General features: G+C 37.9%; 2 protein-coding genes, 1 long non-coding RNA gene and 1 pseudogene across 3 annotated transcripts; 2 read left to right on the plus strand and 2 right to left on the minus strand.

Annotated features, from left to right (window-relative positions):
- Positions 1-803: 803 nt before the first annotated feature.
- On the minus strand, positions 804-7,046 carry LOC143883863 (putative galacturonosyltransferase 10; annotated as a pseudogene).
- Positions 7,047-8,975: 1,929 nt separating this feature from the next.
- Positions 8,976-10,671, minus strand: LOC143885600 (protein FAR1-RELATED SEQUENCE 5-like). Its single transcript, XM_077389805.1, has 2 exons — positions 10,168-10,671; positions 8,976-8,984 (listed from the first exon to the last, which is right to left on the minus strand). Exons 1-2 carry the CDS (start codon positions 10,669-10,671, stop codon positions 8,976-8,978), a joined length of 513 nt encoding a protein of 170 aa, XP_077245920.1.
- Positions 10,672-16,337: 5,666 nt separating this feature from the next.
- On the plus strand, positions 16,338-18,283 carry LOC143883865 (uncharacterized). The gene is made up of 2 exons (XR_013252575.1): positions 16,338-16,418; positions 18,011-18,283. It is a non-coding gene; the product is annotated as an uncharacterized LOC143883865 (long non-coding RNA).
- A 2,185-nt stretch (positions 18,284-20,468) lies between these two features.
- On the plus strand, positions 20,469-22,932 carry LOC143883864 (putative F-box protein At1g49610). The gene is made up of 3 exons (XM_077387185.1): positions 20,469-21,548; positions 21,920-22,093; positions 22,223-22,932. The coding sequence occupies exons 1-3, from the start codon at positions 20,574-20,576 to the stop codon at positions 22,604-22,606; spliced, it is 1,533 nt and encodes a 510-aa protein (XP_077243300.1). The 5' UTR covers positions 20,469-20,573; the 3' UTR covers positions 22,607-22,932.
- The last annotated feature ends 4,340 nt before the right edge of the window (positions 22,933-27,272 follow it).

The following is a 27,272-nucleotide window of genomic DNA, read 5'->3' on the forward strand; positions in this document are numbered from 1 at the left end:
GTTTTCTTTTCTCTGTTCTGTTTTATTTGTTGGGCATTCGGAGTGTTCGCTGTTTGGTTCGGATCTATCTGATTGTGCACTTCAGATAGATAGCGACGGTGCGTCGGGCTGTTGTATCCTGGGGGTGATTGCGTTCGGATCTGTTGCACAGGAGGGTTTTCCGCAGAGGCGCAAAATCACCTTAAAGAGAGCGACCTAGTCCGTGCCTCAACTCGCCGCATCGAAAAGGTTATACTAATCATCTATTCTTTCTGTTTTTCACAGAAATCAGTAAACAGGTACGCCATATTATTTATATTAAGAGGAAAATCTTCCATAGAATGTGAACCGTATTTTATTATTTTATGACTCTCCACTTGCAATCATCAAGTAGTGGGAGAGGGGCGAGGAGCGTAGGAGTAGAGAGTTGAGAGGGCATGAAGAGAGAGTGAGAAACAGCTGAAAACAATGGAAAAGAAAAACTCTACTCAAAATAGGGTTTTTATTTTCCTTATTTTTCAGCCACTTAACAGCATGGCCTCTCATTCATGCCCTCTCAATTCTCTCCCTCTCCCCCTCTCTCTCTCTCTCTCTCTCTCTCTCTCAACATTTGTTAAGCTAATATTCCCTGAAAAAAAATTCAGGGTTGCCGAACATAGCCTTACAAATACTCTTTTGTAAAAGGCATATGATCTAGTCGGCCCCTATTCATCCCAGGCCACCCCCTGTAGAGTAAAAAGAGCAGTCATAAAAACACTAGAGGGGTTAGTCCGGGGAACTGGGGAAGGAAAGGAGGCAAGGCGAATATATCACTTCCCTTTGCTTATACTCACACTACCACGTTTTGATAATTACAGTAACTCACTTGTCTTTTACAATTTAACCAGCTGTCAAAGGTTATCACAATTTTCTAAGAACTCTCATAAGCAAAACATGGTAGTGCTAATATCAGTAGCCTTGATTAACCTTCCGAGAAGAAATCAAAAGAGAATACAATGGATCAGATGATCCTGATCAAAGGCCGAGAACAACGAACAGATCCATTTAATTCTGTGACCAAAAGAGGAATTTCCTCCAGGAAAATTTTCACATTCTCATTACAAAATTCCGGTCCCAACAACCTTGCCGGATAGTAACAAAAGCAACCCCCCAAACCCCATTCCACCCCACAATTCAATGAACATAGCATTGCTGCAACAGAGTATGAGAGTAATCAACATATTTATCCCACAACCCCTTGTACTTCTCCATCCCAATCTTCAACCATGGCTTCATATTACCATTAAAATGGATCATGGCGCCATTAGCTATAGTCTGAGGATCGATATTTGTGTACCCCAATCCCAACACATGCCATCTCGAATCCAATGCCTCGGTCAATCCATAAAAGGTCAATAGCCCGGGTGGCAGCGTCCCAAACTTCCATAGTGTCCGGTCGATATTCCGTTCTTGCCAGTAATGGTAGATTCCAGTCACATTCCTCTTCCTCCATTCAACCAAATCAAAGACATTCATGCCGAAAGCCCACCCACATGCGTCTGGATCAAAATGTGCGCAAATTAAAGGGTGGGAATAATTCAGATACTTGTGGTATCTGTGGAATGTCTCCATGCAAGTCTCCACAGCTCCATTCACATTCTGGTTCAGATCAATGGAGAAGAGGGGAGTCAGATCCTTCTGAACTACAACATCATCATCTAAAAAGACCACCTTCTTTAATGCAGGGTACATTTCTGGAATGTAGAACCTTAGGTGGTTTAGCATTGATAGGTATTTTGGATTCCGGAATTTGATGGGAGTCCGGCCATTGTCGGAGTTGCCGGAGAAGTAGTGGCTCTGAGTGTTAGCATCTTGGAGCTGCTTCATAACAGGGACGTAAGAAGCATTGAGCCAGCTGAAATCTTCAATCTTGTGAACCTCAATGGTTACTCCTCGGAAACTGTTCACGGAGAACCAGGCCTTCATTGGAGCATAGTTTACCCCATCGGTGACCAGTTGGAAGACAATCGAATCCGGGTTCATGGAATTTGATGCGGTGGAATTGACCACAAACGAAGTGGCGAGAATGTTGTCTGAGAAAATGCAGAAATGGTAGAGATTGTTGTCTTGGAGTTTTTCAGCAATTCACTTCCCTTCGGTGAGTTTCTTTTGTAAATTTAAATTTTGGTACCACTCAACTGTAAGTCTGATGCCCAGACAGTATAGGCTTTTGGGGACTTCTTCAGCAGCTATTTGCCCATATTTTGAGCTCTTTTCAGCCACAGAACTTGTCTGTTCTTCGAGTGATTGGATCTTACCTTTGAGCTTCATGATCATGTTTGCACTGTCATAATGGAGTTCTTGAGCTTGGTAGATAAGGAAAGCCATATCATGAATTGCTGTTTCGGATTCTTCCGTTGTCAATGGCGCTTGTCTGATTGCAGTGTTCGAGAGGAGGATCTGGGCACTGCAGATCTGAGCACTTAGTTCCCATGTAAACTGGAGGTTGTTGCTTTCTTTGGCAATTACCACAAGTGCTTTGGCAAGAGAGATCTGATAGAGAGATCTGATAGAGAGATCTGATCTCCTAATTGCCTTGTGATGGAGTGAGGGCTTAATATTTCTTCTGTGACATTAAAAGGTTGACGAATTTTGTAGAACATTTCTGTAGAACATTTGACGAATTTTAGTTTTTTTAGTGACATGTAATAGATCAAGTATACAGACAGGACAAGTCATAAGATCAATGGAGAATATAAAAGATATTAAGAGCTAAAATTTTGATGTACAAATAGAAAAGGTTGATGCTGAAAAGGAAAAAGAGCAATAGAGAAGTAATTGATTCCACACATGAAGCTTTTAGCTGCCAGGATATGCAGCAGAAGACGATTGTATGATTCTTTCTTTTCACTTTATTTTTTTTTTCTTTTTGAAATGATTACAGAAGCTTCGTTAGAAAAGAAACAGAATTTACAAAAGGGGCAGAAATTGCTTCACATAAATCATGTCCATTTTTCCGCATTTTTTTGCAAAAGGATCCACGACCTCACTCATAACGCATCAGAACAATAGGGCCAGAAAATACCTTAAGAATTATTGCCTTTGTCTAAGAGACACCCTACCACCCGCATGTAACTAGGTTACCCAAGAGCTAACTTATGTTGCGAGAGATGAGGATCATATGTTGACTATGTTATTAGTGATGAAGATCTTCTCCATAGATGATGATCATTTTTTTGAATGATAAATATCATTAATATAAAGAGAGAAAGAGACAAGGATGTCAGTATAATAAATACAAAGAGAGAATAAACAAAGATACAAGAGACCAATCACGGCGGTAAAAAATCAAATTGCTCCACGCTTGCCCTGAATACCCCATCTCGAGCTAGTTTATCTGCCACACCATTTGCGGACCTCCAAACATGATGATCATATATTGTTAGAGCTATCTTAACCAAACGTTAGAAAATTGGCATGCATGCTGGATCCTACGCACAACATTTTCCCAGTTAAATACGTTAAAACAAGCTACTCCTATTTTTAAGTTTTTAAGATTGTTTAATTTGACCGAAGGGGGGGGGGGGGATTCTTCCGACTTTCTGGCTTTGCAATTTTGCAAGTGACAACCACCACATTGCGTAAAAATAGGGATCTCTTATGATTGATGCAATGTGGTGTTTACCACTTACAAAAGCAAGCTGCAAAACTAGCTGGGGCAAACGTGGCTAGACTCTCTATTATCAGCATCAGCATTTTGCAACAGGAACAATGGAAAAAAAACAATTTACAAGTGGAGCAGAGCTTGCCGTTCAAAGAAGAAAAAAGCGGGGCAGAGCTTGCACATACAAGGAATCTCTACTCACACTTCCCTAAGCCAGAGAATCAGTAATCTCATTAGCACTATAGAAAATGTGGGCAAAGAAAAAATGATGTAGACCGGACCAAGCCTAGGTGCGATCTACGGTCAAGATTTTGCTTGGACATGGCACAAGGAAGTTACGAGAAGTAATTGTGTATGTAGACCGCAATGGCCATGATGTATGTGTAAATGATGCGTGTATGTATGCACAAGTGTAGGTGTGGTGACACATTACGAATGTGCGGGCCATAAGTGTGAGTGCAGGCCATAAGTGACTTACGAGGGCTGGCAATTTTTTCCCTATAAATAGGGGTTAGGAGTATTGTTTAGTTAGTTTTTTATTATTTGAAAAAAATGTAATTTTTGAAGTGGGGAAGTTTCTAGAGGGAATTCCAAGGGAAGAGGGGAGGAGTTCTCCAGCATTGGAGACTCAACCCTTGAGATGGTGGGTTCCGAGCGTGCCTCATTGGATGCTCTTTCTAAGAAACTCTATATCCCATTGCAGCCTCTAAAGAGACCAGCAAGCTCTGTCCAAGATATACTAGCCTATTTCGTTCCATGAAATCCAGGAAAACAGTACAAGAAGCCACGTATCAAAGAAGGATGCTCTTTATAACAATTTAGCCCTCCACCGTCTCTGAAATAGATCCATCAAGGATAGAGGGAACACTCAACCCCATCCAAACCAGCGTAGCACTGAGCTATGAATCTTGTATGCTAGCAGAAAGTGATGAAAGATAAGGTCGACTAACTCTTGGTTTTGATTACACAGGACACTCGCCAAACATAATCCTTTTTTTCTGCGACACATCCAGTGTATTTACCTTATTTAAGATTACAGTGCAGTGCCCACAGAACACTGGATTCTACAGTTCAAATCCTCAGAATGCTTCCTTTTTCCCACATCTATAAGGATGGAAAAGAAAGACCTCTATGAAAAGACACTAAGCTTCAGATGGGCAGACATTACTATCCTCATCACCAAGCAACAGGTAGACCTCTTCAAGGATACTGTGAAACAACCAATTACTCCAAAAGCTTAAGCCATTGGAGATGGCGTTATTTAATCTTTTATACTTTAACACTCCCCCTCACGTGTGGCCCCTCTTTTGGGTTGGCAATTACATGTGGACTTTAATATCAAGGAGTTTTGAACCCATGACCTCAGCTCTGATACCATGTGAAACAACTAATTACTCCAAAAGCTTAAGCCATTGGCGATGGCGTTATTTAATCTTCTATACTTTAACAGATACGAAGCAACTAAAAAACACTAGTGCTGTGCACCACGCACGCCTCCACATTTTCTAGTCTGAACCTTAGAAGCACGAAGCGGGTGCAGGGGCGGAGGCTGAGGCGGGAGCGGGGGGTCTATAAGAGTCTAAGTTTGGGAGCGCCATGGGAGCGTGAATGTAATATTTTCTTTATATATCTTTTAAAATTCAAGTACATCAAATAATAATAATTTCTAACCATTTTCATGCGTATCTTTTAAATTTAAGTACATTTAAAAGCTAATTTCTAACCATCTTCACCATCTTCATTTGTGTGCACTCGTTCCTCGTGCCTTCTGAAGATGCATGCCTTTGTGCTTGCTCCAATGAAGTACTTTGAAGAGTTCGAGGAGTTTGATGTAAGGAAGTCGGTGATGGTGGGACTTATAGAATAATAGAAACAGGCTGGGAGCGTCATTAGAGTGGTTCCCGTCTCTCTGGGGTTGCGCTTTCTGGAAGCTCCTTCCTAAGGAGCGCCGAATCGAGGTTCCAAGGTGGGAGCGGCACCCCGAGAGAAGGTTCCTGCTTCTGAGGTCCGAACCTTAACCACAGACAAGAACTCACTCCTAACATGAATCCATGCTTCTACTATTGAAGAATGTAACCCACAAACCCGCCCAAGATTGGAGGAAGAAGACATGTGAGTTGGTTGATTTTGAATTTTGAATGTAATATTCCAAAATGAGATAACTCCTCTGTTACCTCCTAGGATTACTCTCATTACTTATTGAATTTTAAATGTAATATTCCAAAACCAAAAAGCGATAATTCACCTTCTTTTTGCAAAAATATTTTTTATAAACAGAACATATACATGTTCATTCCCTCTCAAGAATGAAAGAGGCAGAACTTCTCCAAATCCTTGTGTTTCTTTATCTACTGAGTATAAAACTAAAGAAGCATAAAACAATAACAAAATCAAAGAAGAAATTCACGGAGATCTCACCTGAGCTATCAACGATCCGGTGGATCCGGTCCGCCTCTCGCGACTGAGAACCACAATAAGAATCAATATCGCTATTCCGGCCAATATCCACCAAAACCATTTCGAAAACCTCCTCTTTGCAGGCCTTCGGAAAACCGCATCTCTCCGCCTCATTTTTCCACAAAAAACATAATCAACAAACCCTAACAAAAATCTACTTCCAAGAACATCTCCAAAACGGAGAAACACAAATCCACGAGTAAATAGCCGCTTCTAATTTCACAACAAGAAAAGAAAAACAAGAGAAAAAGAAACAAAGAAGGAATTGAAATCGAGCAACGAAAAAAATGGGACTAATTCAAGAAATCGGTGAAAAATGAGAGAGGGAATTCAGATCAGAGAGGAAGAGAAATCGCTATCTGAGATTGGAAGCGGATCTGAGGGAGCAGGTGGAGATTTGTAAGAGACGAGTATCTTCTTCTTCTTCTTCCTCCCTTTGGAATTTCTGCAAATTAGGTTTTGGATTTTCGACTCCATGTGATTTTGTAAGGTTCTCGTGAAGCAGCAGCTGCTACGAACGTAAACAAACAGTCCTACCATTTTTTATTTTTCGTTTTATAGGGAGATTACTTTTTAACCCCCTCACTTCCCCCTGTAGGATAATGCGCCCCGCGCTGAACAGAGTCTAACGTTTTTTTATGGGCGCTGATAAAATCGCCCCTTCCCAATACGCATCCGCCCCTTTGACGACTGCTTTAAAGCAAAACGGTAACGGGTACGGTAGATAGCAGGTTACCTTTCTTGTATCACCGGTTCAGTATTAATTTAGGAATTCTGAACCCAGAAGAAACGGATTAGTTTCCTCTTCACCGGGCACAGCTGTCTCTCTCTGTAAGCCAATCTTCATCCCAATTCCCTCTCTAGGGTTTTGCAAATCTTCACTCGTTTTCTCTCTAATTAGGGTTTCGATTCTTCCTCGCATGATTTTTTCAAGGAAATGTTGAAGAGGGAAGACCTCTTCGTGCAGATTGTAAATCAGTTCAAGCTGCTCTCTCTCTCTCTCTCTCAAAGGCACCCATTTAACCCCCATTCGAGTTGGCTGCTCTTCTCTCTATCTCTGTCTATCAAAGACACCCCTTTGAATGGGTTGATCTTCTCTCTCTGCCTCTGTTTATCAAAAACACCTCCTTTGAAACGTGGATCTTAAGTTGCTACAGCAGGAAGATCAAAAAATAAATTCTTCCAGGCCAATTCATAGGTCATAGTTACTGCTAATCCATACAAGCATGAAATTAAATTGAAAGGGGTTGGTAGATTAATTGCAAATGTTTTGAGTCTTTTGACATAGTTAACTCCTCACAAGATTTTCCATATTTTAAGAATATATTTTCTCTGTTAAAAAGTCGTGATATCTAAGAATATGGATTGATTAAAACCAGTTCTTGAATAAATTGAATTTATCATATTTGGAAGATGCAGTCTTTTCTCTATGTTAAAGAGTTGGGTTCTATTACCAAAATCTTCAAAAGCTCTGACCAAAACAGAGTAAGAAATAGAGTTCTGTGATGCAACTTCAATTTCATTTATCAGATAAAACACCTGCAAGTGACTTTGGCTTACACAAAAGCTCTAGTTTGCAAGATACTTTAGAATTGGGTCACACAAAAGCTCAGAGACCAAAACAGAGTAAGAAACAGAATACCAAAACAGTGTAAGAAATAGAGTTCTATGGTGTAATTTCAATTTCATTTATCAGATAAAACACCCAAGTGACTTTGGTTTACACAAAAGCTTTTATTTGCAAGATACTTTAGAATTGATTGGCCATCACCAGAAATGAGAGGGATAAACTAAAATTGGCCATCACAACAAAATCCAATGCAATAAATAAAAAGCTAGAAACAGGCTCCAAATTCTTTGGTTGTAACAGTGGCTGAGGACATGTATGACATACCCCACTTGACTTGTGGCCTCTTTAGATACCTCCAAAAACTATTTGCGTATAATCTAATATGCAAATGGTTTTGAAGTTAAATATAATCATCAAGAGATATTCATGTTCCATTTGCAAATAAGATTACCTCAAAATACATCTTAGGAAGGATACCGGTAACATCAAAAGAGGCCCTTGGTCTTTGGTGCTTTGCTGCATCAATGGTTATTCCAATTTATCATCAATTTGCTTGCGATGGTGCAGCTCTCTCTGTAGACAAATTAAGTGCAAGTACCTTTTTTATCCCATGTTTACATATGCTAAGTGTATAAACCTCTGTTAATTAATATTGTACTTTCCCATTATGAAAATGGTAGAAAGAAACATCCAACTACTGTCTATGATCACAAATCTCCTCCCATTTTTCTACAAGTCTCCATGGGATAGGGCCCTCACTCTTTTTTCTTTTTTTGATATGGCCATTCTTGCCCAACAAAAGATCCTCATAAGCAAGTCACCTTAAAAAACCAAGGGGCTAAAAAAGGATTTAGAAGGAATTCAAACATGTTCAAGGAAAAAACACCACAATTTCATCTAAATAATTTGCACCTAACTGTTCCCAAGAATAGCAACCTTACCTCCCCAACACATAAAATTGTAAAGAAAGCATCCATTCCAAAGGAGGTACATATTCAAAAGCTCTCTATGCTCAACAGAATAGGAATGTTGGGCAATCTAAGTGCTCTCACTAAACCTCATGACTGGAAAGCATGACAAACAGATCCCATTCAGTCTATAACAAGATTTTACATAGTCAACAAAAGGTATGGAGGAAGAAACAAAAGAAGTCCATGACTTATATGTTCAAGAATGAGGATTATCCATCAATGTGATTCTTGGTCTATGGCCCAACCCAAAGGCATGTACATAGATTTTCATAAAAATAACAAAATCAAAAAAAAAAAAAAAAAAAAAAAATGTCATATGATGGAGTCCTATGGTGCGAATAATAACTTTGATGAACTAAAGTTCCTGCAAAACAATTTAAAAGAAACAAACAATACACATTGATGTTTTTCTAACTCCGCCAAAAGCTATTAGCTCCATTAGGATTGATATTTAAATCTGGAATATCAATTTCACCACCAAAACCCATGGGGGCGAGGAGAGAAAACTGAGATGTTGACATGGTGCTCATATTTTCTTGTGGACATGTTCGTCTATTGTGGCCAATGCCATTGCATATGCTACACTTCCTTGTTGCTTCTACAATCTCAAATTCTGAAGGTTCCCTCGTTGTGCTGCTCATTGATTTCTTATTCTTTGATGTTAGTGGACGTCCTTTATGATTTTGAATGCTAGGCTCATGAAGCATTGGCATTGAAGCACCCGCTAGATGAGAAAGTTGATTTAAAGTAACTTCTTGTTGAGAAGAAGACCATTTTATATATTTCTCTTGCAAGTCATCAAGTATCTTTTTCATTTTTTCTTAATTGTTTTTCACAACTCCACTATCATCGATTGTTCGATCATCTATTCATCATTGTGGGTGAATATCACATAGATTCAGCACCTTGCTTTCGTCCAACAGACATCTCATCTTATGCACACAAGGAAGTCCCATAGTTGCACTAAAGTGATTCATGCATGTAGACAAATTTGGATTACTTGTAGCCAATTTATACTGCTTGAAAAGCTCTCTTAAGGCAAAAATTGATATCCGATTAATAAGATTATCAAAAAAGGAGATACGCAAGTCGCAAGGAATCTTAATTTTTTCAGTAGAAAGCTTGGTCTTGATTTCTTCTAATTGGTTTTCTACTGCCAGACATATTTTGTTTTTAACCAAATAAAAGTCACTAGTTAAGAGTTGCAAGTATATTTTAAGTTTGGAATGCGCACGTTCCACTCTTGATGTAACCCGATTCCCAAAGTGAAGATATTTCTCTGTCCATGCCTTTATGAAGCATTCTTTAAAAGGAAGCCAAGTGTTGGAGATGTAATTAAGAGCAATCTCCTTGTCTTTAAACCCATCTTTGAAATCTTGCCAAGCTTTGTGATAAGCTATTTCAGTTGGAGATTCTATCAAAGTACTCCAAGTAGAAAAAAATCCATTCCAATTGTCACCACTTTCAAAATGACGTTTGCATTTTGATAAAATATTCTTTTCAATATGCCATACACAAAAAAGATTCGTGGACCTTGGAAAGACTACCTGTATGGCTCCCATTAAGGCCAGCTCTCTATTAGTTACAATTACTGCAGGTTTGGAAACGTTGTCCAACATATCATTAAACATTTTCAAGGCCCATACATAATCATCTTTTTCCTCTTTCTGTAGAAAAGCGAAGCATGAATAGAAAGAAGAGTTAAAGCTTGTCACTCCAACAACATCAAGCAATGGCATCTTGTACTTATTAGTCTTATAAGTGCAATCCATCACAAAAACATTAGAATAGCTCCTGCTTAATGCAATCGACTTAGGGTGAGCGAAGAATAAATGTGTCAAACGACCTTCTCCGTCATATTTAACATTATAGTAGAATCCTCCACCAGAGAGTTCATCGAATAAAGCTTGGATTGGGGTGCTACTTGCAAGCATCTCTTTACGAATCTTGGATATGCAATTGTAGACATCTCTTGATATTGCTAAAAGTTGTGGATTACTTTGCCGAAGTGAAGTAAGGATTTGATGTGGTTGTATACCGGCAACCGTCATCTTATTAATTCGTAAGACTTCTTCCTTTGAAAGACGACGACTGGAGGGATGACCAGATATGTCTTTTGAAGCTTCATGATTATGTTCTAGATTTATCATCTTCAATATCCATGAACCACTAATTTTCCTTCTACCGTCAATTCTAAATGGACAATTTATAAGACGTGAGCACGTTTCCTTCTTACCATGATTGGTGATGGCCTTACAAGTAAACTTGTAAACACCTCCCCTATCACACTTAAGGATAACTTTCTTGTCTTTTTTTTATTTCATAATAGTTATTATGTATCCTTGGGACCTTGCAAAGCTACTAACATGCTCAAGAAGCTCTTCTCGACTTTCAAAGTGTGTAATTGGAGGTGGAAGCATTTTCTTGTGCTCGAGGCATTCTTCTTGAGTTTGGATGTCCATCAGATGTGTGGAACTTTACCTGTCACAAGTTACAAAAATGTTAGAACGTAATTGTCAACCAAGCATTCATGAAGAAAAAATGATCTATATAGAGCATAATAGATAAAATTTAAACTGCCCATTAATTAAATAAACAGGCCATATGAACCATTAGCACATTGGTCAAATGGAAAGCATATATCAATAACTAGAACACATTACATAATTGTTGGACTCTCTTAATAAATGGCATTAAGACACACCTTCCTTTCATCAAATCCAGCAAGTTACCTCTTTCAGACTACACGGGTCTTCTTGGTATGATTTTCAATTCATTTGTGTACAAGTATGTACTAATTTAAAAGTAACTGAGAAGTCAAGAAAGTCTCTGCAACCACTAAAATCTACTGTATTATTTACCACATTTTCCAAATGCCTCCTACAATAGTTCGGCCCAACAGCACAAGAAATAGCAAACTGTAATTATAAAGGGAATATGTAACTTTCGAAAGGGCCGTGAACAGTAACTTGTTTATCAATATTTTATCTCTGTGTTGTTCACTTTGATTTATTCTTAAACTTACACAAAGATTAAGAAGCAATTACGCATGCAATCAATGCTTTGTATTCCTTATACAACCCAAAGCCATGGCGCAGTTCAGTAATATTTCATAATTTATAGAGCAAATTCCATTGGGTGATATTAGAACAATTCATCAATAGGTCCCACTGCAACGGGCCACGGTGAAAAATTCATACTCATCAATCCTAACACTTCGATTGGCCACCTCTGTTTTGAGGATCCATTCGCGGGCCATCGGCCAGAGATACATGGGTGTATATTTTTTTGCTGCTTGAACTATCCAAGGTGGGGATGGTGGGCCTTGTTAACTATAAGTGGAGATCAGGCAAGTCACTCCCTCTCTTGGCCTCATGGGTTATTTATCTGGTTGTCAATAAGAAATCCCACTAGGAGATATCCTGACTAAGCAATCAAAAAAAGTTCAATAATCATGCATATAATGATGCGACACTGAGGTCATGAAGACCATCCATTCTGATTCTGATTTCTCATAAAAGGAGAACAAATAGAACTAGCAATTCAGAGGGAAACAAAATTGGATTGAGCACCTACAATGGTCGGATTGAGCAGCTACAATGGATTCCCATTTTCATCAACTATGGTCGGATTTAAACGGTCACAGAAATTGGTAACAAGAGAGAAGAAAACAAACCTTTGAATGACTTGGATTGAGCAGCAACAATGGCTACAAGAGGAATCTTGAATCTCGTGAGAAACTTCTTCCGGGATGGATTCAGTCGCAAATCTAAAAGAGCGATCTTTCAATAAAAAAATCCAAGAGAGAGTCTGGTGAAGAAGGAAAGACTAGTTTCTTTTCGCGCTCTTTCTATTCCAATTTCTAATCGACCAAATCCTAAATTATCTACCGTACCCTAACACGTTTTGCGTTAAAGCAGTCGTCAAAGGGGTGGATGCGTATTGGGAAGGGGCGATTTATCAGCGCTCTTTTTTATTAGGCCTCTCGCTGAACAGAGTCTATTTTAATATCCTAAAAATTAGAGAAACTTGGGAAATTAGAAAGAGTATCCCTTCTAAATTAGAATTACCACTCAAACCAAACTCTTTCCGGTTTTGGAATGGGAAAAATAAATAAAACCCTTCCTTTATAAAATGATGGAAAACCCTTTTAGTCTACAAAGACCAGTATCCATGGAAAACTCAGAAGAGAGGAAGTTTATACTCAGCCCAATGAACTCCGAATATTGTAAGTCACTCATCTTAGGCTTTTTTTACCCCGAAGTCTCTTTCCTCAGTTATCATTATTTCCCTTTATTGAAGTTGGGATGGTTTTGGTTTTGAGACAGAGTAGTTTATCTCTTTTTTAAACGTTTGAACTGTGTACACAACACAGAGGCTTTGAAGCTGCTCAGAAGTTCGGCATTAGGATAATTCCGGGTGAGGAAATTAGTACGGTATTTTTGTAAGGAAAGGGTCTATATATTTATCTACTTTCATTCAGAGTTTTGATGTCTCGATGTCTGATCATTTTGCTATGATTCTAATTTCCCCAACTAATTAAGACCATGGTTGCCAACCATGAAATTTTATCTCATGGGATATTTAGCTTACCAGGTATTGAGAGAGGGATAGGTAGGGACTGTTGGTGCAAATAGGGAAAAATTATAAAATGAAAACTGCAATAGTATGATCTTAGAGAAAGATGGAAATATCAGACAGAGAATAGATAATCCAAAATATATGTAGAGCTGCTGTACGTCGTCAAAGTTCTCAAGCTTTAGACCATCAATACTCATAGCTCTTGCAGTATCCATCTTATATGAATAACGTCTTAAGATTGTTGGTGCAAATAGGGAAAAATTATAAAATGAAAACTGCAATAGTATGATCTTAGAAAGATGGAAAAACCAAATAGAGAATAGATATTCCAAAATATCTGTAGAGCTGTTGTACGTCCTTGAACGCTTCGCTTAAGACGTTATTCAGCCTTATTCCGGTGCAAGGATGTGACGACCAAACCGTCTCCGGGAACAACAACTAAGTGTTGGTGTGCATCTACCAAACACTTTAAAGGCAAAGCTTCGAGTCTCTCTACTTAAATAAATCGGGCTCTACAAAACACTTTGAGGCTTCTTGTGAAGATCTTAATCTCACACCAAAATATGGGACACACCCTTCCTTAATGAGAGAATTAAAGGCATTCAACTAAAGGAGAAAACCAAAGAGCCACCATAAATGGAATACAAAGAGTCACCAAGAAAGGCCCACTCTTTTATCCTTTTGTGCATGACTTTTGGAGACCAATGAATATGAAAAGCCACCTTAAAGCCTTAGCTCAATTATGGAATATTTGAAACTTAGATTTTTTTAATAAAATCCAACAGGGACAGTGGGGGAGAGAGAGAGAGAGAGAGAGAGAGCTAACTGAGATGGCATGATTGAGGACATGGTCCAAAGTTCTTCCTTTCTCCCATTTACATCCCTCTCTCATTACATCTTGATTTGCCCTTTTCCAGCTACTGCCTTGAACCATTAAACCCGAACCCTATCTCTATTTCCCTTTCCTTACGCTATTTAATCAATCCCTCTCATCTTCCTTAAACCCTAACACTAACTTTACATCCCAACTGGACCCAAAAGATTCCTGCAATACAGTGCCATGCAGATTCCGCTAAGATTCCAATTGCTCACTTTCTATATCTGGATATTTTTTAGTTCGAATTGTCGATTTTTTGCACTTCCGGGCTTGGATTTATATGGATATTTTTTAATTAATTTTGGCTTTCTTCTCCTACTTCACGGCGTAATAAAATGATAGAAGAAAAACAGGAAAAAAAATGTGTTATTTGAAGTTTGCTAATTTTTTTTCGGTTTTCTTTCAGTTTCTCGGTGGCCAACTTTTGTTTATTTGGAAAGCATGAGATAGATTGCTTTCTTTGTTTTTGCTCCTCTTGAGGAAAATATTAGATTAGATGCTTTGTTCGTTTCACTTCCCTCTTACGAAAAAATTTGTGCACTTTTGAGGTCATCACGACTTAAAAGCCGCATCTAATTGACATTTTTAATGTTGTGAACATTACTTTGTCACTCTGTTTATGAATATTGCAATTAAATTATATTTTGCTTGATTTGTTTGAAGATGTGCTGTTTGGAAAAAATTTCTTGGAAAAATTTCTCTCTCCGTTATTTAGAGAGAAATGGTATGATTTTGGTTAATTTAGAGGGCTATTATCATAAGTAAAAATTGAATATGATTGGTTCACGTAATTTTGGATATATTTTTTCTTTCCAGACTTTTTAAAAAATTTCTTCCCATGATCTAGAGAGAATTTTATATCTCTATCATCCTCAAAAAGACAGCAACTCATTGACTTTTTACTTTGCTCCTTACGTCGCAAACCTAAATGATTCTAATTGGAATATGTTTTCAATCGAAGTTTTCTATTTCAATCTCTATTTTTTGTGGTGTTGATCATTGTATCTCTATCATCGTCAAAAGAAAGGGAATCGACTATTACGATTTTTTTTCAATTGGATTCAATTTTTCAATCAGACTTTTCTATTTCAATGTCCATCTTTTTTCTGTTGTTTCTTTTTAGAAACACCACTTTTAAGAACAGTCATCCATGGAACAGAGAATTGGGGTTTCTTATTTTGCAATTTCTTAGACACTTTCTGAAAATTTTCTTTACTTCAAATATAAGTAGAAAAACCGCCCATTCATTGTTTATACATATTTCATAAACACTTCGATTTAGACATTGATGTCATTTTCTTGCTTTTGGATTACCATTTTAGATGCTTTGTTATGTTGTGATCATGTGCCTCGCCCCCTTTTAACCTATTTGGATCAAAACTAACATCTGATTGAAATAATTAGAATCAATGAATTCCTTTTTTTAAAAGAATTATTAAGGCATCCTTTTATAACCATTAGGCTTTTTTCTCGCCCGTGCATCGTGCGGGGTGCTTTACGAGAGAGAGAGAGAGAGAGAGAGAGAGAGAGAGAGAGAGAGAGTATTCTAATATCGAGTTCTCTAATTTTAATCGTTTTGATTGAAGCAGCTAATCGTCCCACCTCAGAGAAAGAGGAGACTGCAACTTTGAGGTCAAATAACAATCAGCTTAAGACGGAGCAGTTCCAGGGAAGTCAACAAAACCATCAACTTATTCAATATTCGTTATTTCCAGGACCAGGTATAAATAAGAAAATACTTTTTACCATCTCTCTTCTTTTGATGGATAGAGCATCTCTCTTTTTATAGAACTTCTCCCCATCTTGCAAATAATGGGATGTATCCAAAGAAAAAAAAAACTCCTAAAGGTTCACGAGTTCATGAAAAGCCAGAAAATAAGGAAGTATAGCCAGAAGATGATAGACCTCCTGGATCACTGTAAACATGGCTTCACTCGAGATGGGTCTTGCTTTAAGTATCATGTGTGTCCCGAGCCTCACCAATTGTACAAATCCAACTCATTTATTTATTCTCTTGCTTGTTTTGAGTTTGTCTTCAATGGTATCATGACCCCTTAGACATTGTTCTAAGGATTGGACAATGACCTTGTTCTTCTATTGTATCATCTTTATTTATTTAATATACTGCTAGGGGTCCGCCTAACCCAGCTTACCCATTAAAAAAGGGGGATGTATCTATGAGAAAGATGTAAATTAATATAAACTAGAACGACCCATCTTACTGTTTGATCTCAAAAAATTTCTTTTTGCTGTTATTCGGCTGAAGTCCAGGCAGTCATAGAACGGTATCAGCAGCATCCATTCTCCTCCTCCTTCAACGTTCAATGGGACTATTATTGGGTGAGTTTACATGAGCTTTGTTTACTGCATTTTACAACGTATAGAGATGAACTTGATCATAAAATAACACTTCAAGAAATACATTGATTCGGGACCGACAAAATTATTAGCAAGAGCTAGAAATCTTGTGATATATTATTTTAGGAAAAGAAAATTCTCCGTCGTGATAGATGGCATCACTAAATACATATAGAAATGAAAAAATATATAACCATTGCTAGAATACTAATCTAGACGAGATTTTTTTATTAAAAAGACCTGAACTGCAAGCAGGGGCGGAGCCAGGAACTTACACTTGGGGGGCCGGACTAGTTTACACTTGCTAAGCATTGGTCATTGGGGGGCATGCCCACTAAACTAGCCAATCATGCATGTACAGCCATGCAAATAAAAGGGATTTTGCTAGTCATTGGGGGGCCATGGCCCCCCTCATGCTATATGTGCCTCCACCCTGGCTGCGGGGAACTTGCGGTGGGATAACGAATTAATAATAGCCACAGATATAAAAGGGAAGTGATATATCCGCCCCATTTGATTACTTGGGACACCTGGGGCGAGTGTACGTGGCACAATCAGCCCCGTTGAATCCTTCTGATGTGAAGTACATCAGCCCCTCTGTAATCATTGATACACTGCTGCTGGGTGTCCCAAGTAATCAAAAGGGGCGGATATATCACTTCCCATATAAACTTCTGTCGCTACTAAATGCTTATTGCAACAAATAAAAAACATCCATATCTAAATAGAGAAAACGGTTCCTACACATATGTGTAGATAAGTTATCTACACACTAGCTTAAAATACAGTGGGGGCCACATTATTTGGGTGATCCAAACCATTCATTTTTAAGGCCCTCACATAGATAGGGTGTCCATAAAAAATCAGATCCATAGGATCATCCTAACCATTCGAACTGTTGAGGCAAAAAACGGACTAATTTGTGAAGGTTTAAAGACATCCATTTTACCTCCACAAATCGTAGGGTTGGGATAATCCTATGGATCTGATTTTTTGTAGACACCCTATCTATGTGAGGGCCTTTAAAATAGATGGCTTGGATCACCCAAACAATGTGGGGCCCCACTGTATTTTAAGCTAGTGTGTAGAGAACTCTCTACACATATGTGTAGGAACCGTTTTCTCATCTAACTAAATATATAAAAAAAAAGAAACAAATTTCTGGGAGAGAGAGAGAGAGAATGTTCGCCCCTTTCCTCTTCCATGAGCCACGTAGCCTCTTGGAGTTTAGAAAGAGTAGCCAAAAAGATAATGGAGGAGGTGACTGAGGGAAGAAAATGGGTCACAAATCATCCGTAAAGCCATCCCTAGCCCGGTTTGGATAGCAAGAATTTTTTGGGAAAGTTTAGAAAGGAAAATATTTCTGAAGTTTCTTAGTTTTTTACATGCAAAAATAGCTGACTTGAACCCACGCTATTCAATTTTTACTTGAGAGGTACCTTCAATTAATGATAATATTCATCTAATTTAACCATAATCATCATATCACTTCCTTTTAAATAGTAGAAAAGAAAAAAAAATTCCTTTTCTTTCACATTTTTTTTTCTTGAATTTGCACAATCGTACGTCATCAGATGGGCTAATGTTCCTTGTGGGCACAAGGTATATATGGTGCGGCACGTGCAAGAGAGATAAGGAAACGGAAGTCACATGCGCGCAATGCAAAGCTGATGTTCAAAACCTTATATCTCCTTATGTGTTGGTAGACAATTGATGTTGTATTTGGTGTGTGTGTGTGTGTTTGTGTGTGAGAGAGAGACTTGTTGTTAGTTACGTACAAATCCAAAAACAATGTGTGTTTTAGCTAATCACGTGGACCAACGGGAATCATCATTTATCCTTTCTAAGTGGAAAAACCTCTTTTTGGGGCTGCTTGACTTTAGAATAGGTCTTCATGGATATGAACGTATTGTGGGTTGTTTTGTATATATTCTGGTTAAGTTCTGCCCACATACTTTTTTATCTTTTAAAAAATAGGGGAATTGAAAGCTAGGATTTGTAATTCTAAAGTTCCCTACAGAAAAAATACCACATAATTTCAATCCCAAATAAAAAAGAGCTAATGGAGGACCCAACACCCACATAATTTCCATTTTTTTTCGGTGACTTTCTTTTTTTTTCTAGCCTCGATTCTTCTTCTTTTCCTTTTTCCTCTTTTTTTTCATTTTTTCCAATGACTTCATTTTTTTGTATTTTTTCCAGCGTCAATTTTTCTTTTGTTCTCTCCTTCTTTCTCTTCTTTTCCATTTTTCTAGCGACTTCATCCTCTTCCTCCCCCCCCCCCCCCCCCTTCTCCCTCTTCATTGAAATTGCAGAGATGAAAAATGAATGAACACCGAATGAAAAGGGAGATGTGACACCTTTAATATCGTTATGTTGAATCAAAATGGAAGAAAGGGAGGTACAAGAAGTCTACAAAATCCTTATGGCACCACAAGCCATGCCACATCCATTCTTATGGGTTCACCCTTCAGTCATCGCTAATCCCACTTCCTTCGGTCTAGATGAAGTCACATGCCGATTTCTATTCCCCATCTCATTCAAGTAGTCTTGTCTTTGTCTTACATGATAGACAATGAACAGAATTGTGGAAAGTGAGGCCTGTATGTTTTATCAAAACACCACATTTCTTTTGTCTTTAAGAATATAGTATACCCAAAATTGATATTCGCACTCCTTAAAAGAAGAAAAATCCACATTATCTAAATCCTAACTTGCTAGTACCTTTTCCAATGTAACTGATAATTATCGTCATTATTCCAGTTGCTACTTGTCGCTTCTTTTCATTTTCTTCCATAATTTTCTAATTTCTCCTCTGATTTATTTCAATTGAGGTACCTCGTTTGAGGTTCGTGGTTAATACAGCTGATCTCAATTAAGGTGCTCGTTTCTTGAGATGCATTGCTGGGAATAGTTTCAATTTGATCTATGATGACACATTCTTCCTCAGCTTTAGTCTCATCTAGTCCATTAAGTATTTGAGTCTTAATTCCAAGAGGATCGGTAGCGAAAGCCAACTCATGATGCCTTGCCCATTGAGGCCATTCTTGCCCATTCTTACATAGATCCTTAGTGACCCATTCATACTTGCACATCAAAGAGTAGCATCTTCTTCAACAATCAGTACCAACCATCATTAGCTGACATTCAGCAACAATGTCACCATATATTCATCATCAAACTTTGATAGTGCTCTTCAAATGAGAAGATTTTATTTTTCTTGTGGGGAATTCCAGTGGAAAATTTTATTTTCATAGTGGGGAAGAGTAATGCTATGGAAACCGAGAATACCACCGAGCAGGGGACCGAACAAATGGATTTTGGCCAAATAATCATGACTGAAGTTAGCGGTGTCTTAAATTAGGAAAATCAACAAAAATGGAATTTATTTATTTTTTGCACACATGGCACATTCTCATCGTATGTCCCCTTCTCGGTCTCCATATCATTTTCCAGTGGGAAATATTATTGTACTATCAAACGTATGTCGATTGTTCAATCCACATATGTTTGAGGGGGCATTGTTAGAATATATGAGATTTCACCGCTGAATCATCTTTGTGTTAGATTAGGCAAATGGTTCAAATGAGGTAACCTAGCTAAATTAGGTAGCTAGATTGAATTAGTAATCGGGTAGATTACAATATTATATTCGTAATTATCTCTTTCCGGGTTTATCGTAACCTACTTTCAACGCGAACCCTTGATTTTGGCATGCCTTCATCTTACGCGTCGACAAAGTTCAACGGTCTCGATCGCACACATGCCTCCATCCATGTTTGACTCAAAAATGGAAAAATGATATATTCGCCCCTATTTTTACTTGGGACAGCCCCTGTAGTGTAAAAGAGCAGTCATAATCCTCTCTCATCTGAAAAACTGGGGTGAATATATCACTTCCCGTACTCACAAATTGATCATTAGACTTAGGGAGTCCCCATGTCACAACACCCACATCACATGCCACCTTCTATGGTGGGCCCATGGTGGAACCTTCATTAGAAAGAAGGCTATAAAACCGTCAAATGGCAAGTAATCAGCTCTGGAGTCCATTCCTCCTTCCTCTGTTTCTGTCCTCCTTTACCTCTGTGGTTTCTTCTCATATACATCCCATCTTCAAAAGGGTAATTAGAAATCATGGATGGTGGCTATAGCTACTTACTACATGCTGTTAAGAAACCCAAAAGGAAGAAAAGATATTACTCAAATCAGAGCAGAAAAACAAGGGCAGAAAACAAAGTAGATCAAACAAGCAAATTACCAGAACCCTTACTAGTCCATATCCTCTCTTTCTTGCCTATTAGAGATGCTGTTCAAACAAGTGTTTTATCAAACAGATGGAGAAACCTCTGTACTTACATCGAAACCCTAGATCTGGATTTTCAATTAGGGTTTACTCATGTCGGCTTTGTTAATTTTACTAATCGATGGCTTAGTCTCCACAAGGGTTTGAAAATTCAGAAATTCCGACTCTGCTTCGATTTTGTAAAGGAATATGCTGCTGATGTTGATAGTTGGATTGATTTTGCGTTGAGAAAAGAAGTTCAAGAGCTTGATCTGAACTTCTTAGAAGGTGGCCGTAAATACGAGTTGCCTGAATCGATTTTTTGCGCCTCTGCAAACCTATCGATGCTGAGATTAAGTTTCTGTATTCTCAAATTGCCAGAGGGTTTTAAGGGTTTCAAATTTCTCAAACGATTATCGCTTTCCAATATCGAATTGACAAACAAATTGATTGAGAAACTGATATGTGGTTGTCTGTTGCTTGAGGAATTTGAGATGGTAGGATGTGTGGGACTTAATCGATTACGGATTTTGCCTTCGATGAATTTGGAGAGGCTTAAGCGATTGGCGATACATCGGTGTTGGATTTTTTTTGGGTTAGAAATTGATGCTCCGAATCTCTTGTCGTTGAGTATTTCTGAAACTGTAGGATTAAAGAGTGCGGGATACTCCCTGAGGAACATGTCGTCTCTAAATTATGCTTACATTGGTCTTGGATTTTGTTTTGAGTGGGAGAGTGATGAATGTAAGTCTAATCCCATTTTGGAGGTGCTTCTTGAAGATCTTAGTCACACCAAAGCTCTTGAAGTAGGTAGTCCTTGTATACAGGTATGATTTACCGGATGGCATTTTTGTTGATGTTCTGAACTTATATAGAAATGATACTCCTCGACTCAATATATGTCGTACAAAATTCGCTAGTTCATTGTTAGAACTTAGTTTGGGAAAACTTGTTACAGATGATGAATTTTCGTTTATCATAGAACTATAAACATTCAATGTTAAGAGTAGTTAAAGGGGTTTCTTTTTTGCATGATTTTGTATTTTAACTTATCGAAGTCACCAAGCAGTGTACCGAACCTGTTTTGTTCGACTGAGAATTGTGTAGTTCGTCTTCTAATTCACATATGCTGGATGCTTTTAATTTTTATTTGGTTTTGAGTACTTTTTTTACCTTTCTTGAATTGTTTGGAGTGAAGGCTTTGTCTCTATGGGAATTAAGAAATCTGCGTCCTCCCATCTCCAAGCGCAAGTGTCTGATACTACAGACGGGATTGAAAAAATGGGAACTCCCTGGGATAGCTAGTTTGCTAAGGACTTCACCTGATCTTGAGATTCTCGTCATAAAGATAGTCCCCACGTTCCATCCCAATGTGAGTACCATTGACTGTGTAGTGAATCCATTTCTTTTGTCTTTTGGCCTTTTATCTACATTTCAATCTTCTTGCTCCTCAGAGTTTGTAATTTACAATCTCTAAAGTATAGTTCACTTGAATTTTCAGTTTGATGAAGAATTTACGCAAAGATATGATTTTGATAAAGGACGATACTGGGAATCATTGAAGTCCTCGTTTACTTGTCTAGTACATAACCTGAAGCATGTTAAGCTGTTGGACTTTATGGGAGGGGGTTTGGGGTCATCAATTGACAGTAGTCACAGTAAAGTTGTTAGAAGCTTTCTTAACAAGCAGGAAAAAAAGATAAAGCTAGTGAGATTTTTACTGAAGAATGCGTTGGTCTTGGAGAAAATGGCCATCCACATCTTTGAAAAACCGCAGTTTATGAAGGTGGAAGAATGGCCAAAGTTACTATTGGAGGTTACGCAAAATATTCTTGCTTTCCCAAGAGCCTCGTCATGTGCGGAAGTATTAGTCTCATACAAATAGAGCAGTGTTTTCTTATTGATTTGGAGAGAATTACCCAAAATCAGATAGTGACGTCAAATTAGTGCTTCAACTATATCATGGTACTTATATTCATCTTTCCCATTGAAATAACGACAACAACTCTCGGTTTGTTTGAAAGTTTACATGGAGTAAGTGGTAGAATTTGTTGACCTGTTCATAACATGGGAGAAACTTATATATTAAGAAAGGCATCGATACAGTGTGGATCCACAATTGAAGTATGATACTATTTTTATCATGGTTTGACTTTGATTGGACTCCACAATCAAACTTTTATTTTTATAGAATTTATTCTTTCGCGTGTTTATCTTTTCTCCAAAAACTTAACATCTGTAGTTGTCATACATAAATTTTAATGTTGCCTACATGTGATTTTGTGTTTTAAGAGCTTCACTTGCTTTGGATTTCTCTCTCCTATATTTCCATTACTGTCATGCCGTTCATACTCTTGAAATATGCATACAGCGATGTATGTAAAAGTAGTGCACGCTTGGATGAAAATATAAATGCATGGCTACAACATTTGATAACTTAATGGCCGTGCATAAGGTTTGGACAAGATAAAGCCTCAAAACATTTACTGCGGTTATATATTTGTATGATAAATGAAGGCATGCTTATGATATGGTTTTAACCATGATGCCTTTAATCTTTTCTTTTCTTTTTCTTTTTTGAAATATGACAAAGAATTGTCATATTTGGGACAAAGGCTTTGTTGAGTTGAGTTGATGACAAAGAATTGTATCAAGAAAAAGGACAGGGAACCCAAAGTAGATGAGGTAACCCCGCATAAAAATGCAAAACAGTTACACGGAAAGTACCTACAAAATTACAACAGCAACAAACTCCTTATACCTGAGGTTTCTCTTTCAATTTGCTCTGTTGTTTGTTCAACTGTCTTCTTGTTTCCGCTCCTAAGAAATATGCTTAAAGATCAAGGAGATCTCTCTTATCAAGCCTCTAATTGCAAATGCAAGTTGGCCAATCTCCAAAGACCTTGCTTAGCTTCGATGCCAAATGATGACATTATATGAATCACCTTGACCCAAATAACATGAGACAGTACATGCTTCCACCTCATTGGAACCCATGATGAAAGGCCAGGGAAAGAACCTCTTCTTTCTCCTTTATAAATGCACCACCAATCCAATGGGAGTTAGTTGTTTGATTTCCTCCCACCATGAGAAGTTTATCCCCTGTATTGTATCTCTTTTCTTTTCATTCGCTTTGTATTCACCATTTTGGTTGCCAGGCTTTTCCCCTTTTTTTCTCTTGCAATAAAATGCACTACCATTGTAAAAAAAAAACCATCACATTAGCAAGACAACCATCCATAATGGTCTAAAACATCGAGCACCTAGTGACCTGCACTGTCACATATGTCTGATAATTTAGTACATACCAAATTTCACATGTAATTCGTAGAAATATTTATGCATAATACATACACCACATTTTGCATGAGATTCATATAAATATAATATAATACAGACTCGTATAGTATACCACTATTAACTATAAAAAAAATATAGTATACCACTATTACAGTTATTACCACTATTACAGTTATTATTTTGGTTTATCCATTTCGATCATTTTAGTGGGGATGGAAACAAAAACATTTCTATCGTTTCGTGTCGATTTCGGTTGAAATTTAAAACCATGAGCTTCAACCCCGTCCTAATCTCTGTGGCAGTAGCAACACAGATTAGCCCAACCAGGTATATAAATTGGTGACGTGTAAACTAAAAAGAAAGTTTAGCCTTGTAACTTCCAGCAGAAGACAGAAATAAATAAATAAAAAATGTGTGGCCTATGGACCACCCCATGGACTATATTTATAGACAGAATATGAACCCTTCAACTAATTTTTTTTTTTTTTTTTGAATGGTACCCCTTCAACTAATTGAATATTCTAAAACTAGGAATTAAGATTCTAATCTAAATAGATTACCAACTTTTTGAGTTGAAAACCTAGAAATTACATTTTTTTGTAAAGGCAATCCAATCCCAATGACACTTAAACTCGTTTGTTAATTCCTTTTCATCTATGTTCATGTTGGAGAACCCAAACCCAACCAAAACACGGTTGAAATCTGTCGTAGAAGTTCTTTAATCCAATTTTCCCAAAATATACACTTGCATGCCCTCATCCTTTCACCTTAGTCAATTTGAGCTGGGGAGATCCTTTCACCTTCTTCATGAAAATTTTCTATAGGATTCATTAGCCGACCCCAACTAGTTTGGGACAAAGGCTTAGTTGAGTTGAGTTGAGTATACACTTGCATGCCTCATCCTCAACTAGGATTCCATCAAAGCCCAGCTTAAAGCACTTAAATTCTTTAAAAGAGGCCATAAATTCCCAGTTCTTAGACTTGGGTTGATCCCCTGCTGATTACTACATCTTAAGGTTGATCCCCTGCTGATGTCAGCATGTATCAGGCTGACATCCACAATTAAGCTCCCCTTCAGACCATTTTCATCTTCTGCCTTCTTGTTCTTCCTCCTAACATATGCTTTGGTAATCTTCAACTGGGTTGGAGAATATTTACTGCATTACTGCTAACCCTATAATTTTCCACAATGATTTTGCTCCAAAGAGCATCTCTTTCCCATTCCAACCCCCAAAGCCATTTTCCTAAGAGTGTCTTCTTGAGTTCTTTCCTAATCATATTTTTAGTCCCAAGTTCACCATTCTTCATAGACTTTGAGACCACTTTCCAATCAATGACGTATTTGCTTCTTTTGCCATTCTTCCTTCCCTTCCAAGGAGTTCATGTTGAAGCTTCTGTAATATATTAGCCATTGCCCCAGGGTGGAAAGTGATATGTAACTGACTGGAAGGTTTGCAGTTGATGCCTTTACAAGTGTGATTCTACCCAATGGAGAGGTAGCTTCTCTTCCAAGTCACCAACTTCTTTTCAATATTCTCTATAATTGTGTTCCACTGTACTTAAATATGGACCCAAGACAAAATCTCTATTCTAGAGTGTGATAAGAAATCCCCTCTGAAGAATGGACCAGTTACCACTAAGTTACCACTATCGGAGAAGAATTGGATGAATATGATAGTCAATTGGTCGTCGAAGAAATTGAAATTTTCATACACTTTCAATCTTGTTAAAGAATCCATTGAAGAGATTGGTAGGTGTATTCCATAAATTGAAATTTCATACACTTTCAAGCTCGTTAAAGAATCCATTAAGGGCCCGTTTGGATACCTCGCATTTTGTATTTGGATTTGGAATTGAGTTTTGAATACAGATTGAATAGATCCGGCAGCTCATGTAGAGGGAGACAGAGGGGGAAGGGGGTACTTCCTAATGGAGGGGAGAGGTTGAGGAGCAAAGAGGGTGAAGGAAACTGCCAGATCTGTGGATTTCCAATTTCTTATTTCCACAGCAAATTTAGAAATCTGATTCTTTTCACTGTCAGCTGGTACTTCCTAATGGAGGGGAGAGGTTGAGGAGCAAAGAGGGTGAAGGAAACTGCCAGATCTGTGGATTTCCAATTTCTTATTCCCACAGCAAATTTAGAAATCTGATTCTTTTCAATGTCAGCTGGTGAATTAGAAATCCAAGAATTTGATCCGATCCAAATTACAATGCAAAAAGGGCTGCAAATGTGAGAAAGCCAAATCAAAATCTTCTCGGCATCCAAACGGGCCCTAAAGGGATTGGTAGGTGCATTCCGTAAATTGAAATTTTCACACACTTTCAAGCTCGTTAAAGAATCCATTGGAAGGATTGGTAGGTGCATTCCATTGTACTAGCTTGGATTCAGCATATAGCAAAAAGCCTGGTGTGGGATACTTGGTGAGGAGGGATCTATGGATTTCTGCTGGAAATTCTTGTTGTACATGGATGCAGTGTAGATGATGCTAAGGATTTTTAGATCAGCCTTCTGGTAAGAATTGACAATCATCAAACATGATCAACTTTACTGCCAGTATTTAATAACGACTAATCTAAATAGATTAGTCGTATTATTAGTTGAAACCCCAGAAATCACAGGTTTTCTTGTAAAGGCAATCCAATCCCAATCACAATAAAACTCCTTTATTTATTCCCTTTCAGCTATGTTCATGTTGCAGGGCCGAAACCCAACCACAACATGGTCAAAATCTGTTATAGAATTTCTTTAATCCAATTTTCCCAAAATCTACACTTGCGTGCTCTAGGGTCATTCTCTCAAAATCTGTTATAGAATTTCTTTAATCCAATTTTCCCAAAATCTACACTTGCATACTCTAGGGTCATCCTCGAGTAGGATTCCATCAAAACCCTGCTTAAAACACTCAAAAATTCTTCTCTAAAATTCTTAGAAGATGCCGTCAAAATTCCCATCGGAAAACGGCGGGGTATAGTGATTTTCAAGTTCTTTAGAATGGGGTTGATCCCACGCTTATGTCAGGATATATCAGGCTGACATCTGCAATTCAGCTCCACTTCGAGCCTTTTTCATTTTCTACCTTGTTCTTCCTCCTAACATATGCTTTGATAATTTTTCGACTGGGTTAGGGAGTATTTATTGCATCACTACTAACCTTATATTTGTCCACAATGATTTTGCTCTACGGAGCATTTCTTTCTATTCCAACCACCAAAGCCATTTTTGTACGAGTGTCTTCTTTCTTAACCTTATT

This window comes from Tasmannia lanceolata, unplaced genomic scaffold (assembly GCF_043159265.1).
Source record: "Tasmannia lanceolata isolate RefF3 unplaced genomic scaffold, GAP_Taslan_0.1 ptg000008l, whole genome shotgun sequence".
NCBI lineage: Eukaryota > Viridiplantae > Streptophyta > Magnoliopsida > Canellales > Winteraceae > Tasmannia > Tasmannia lanceolata.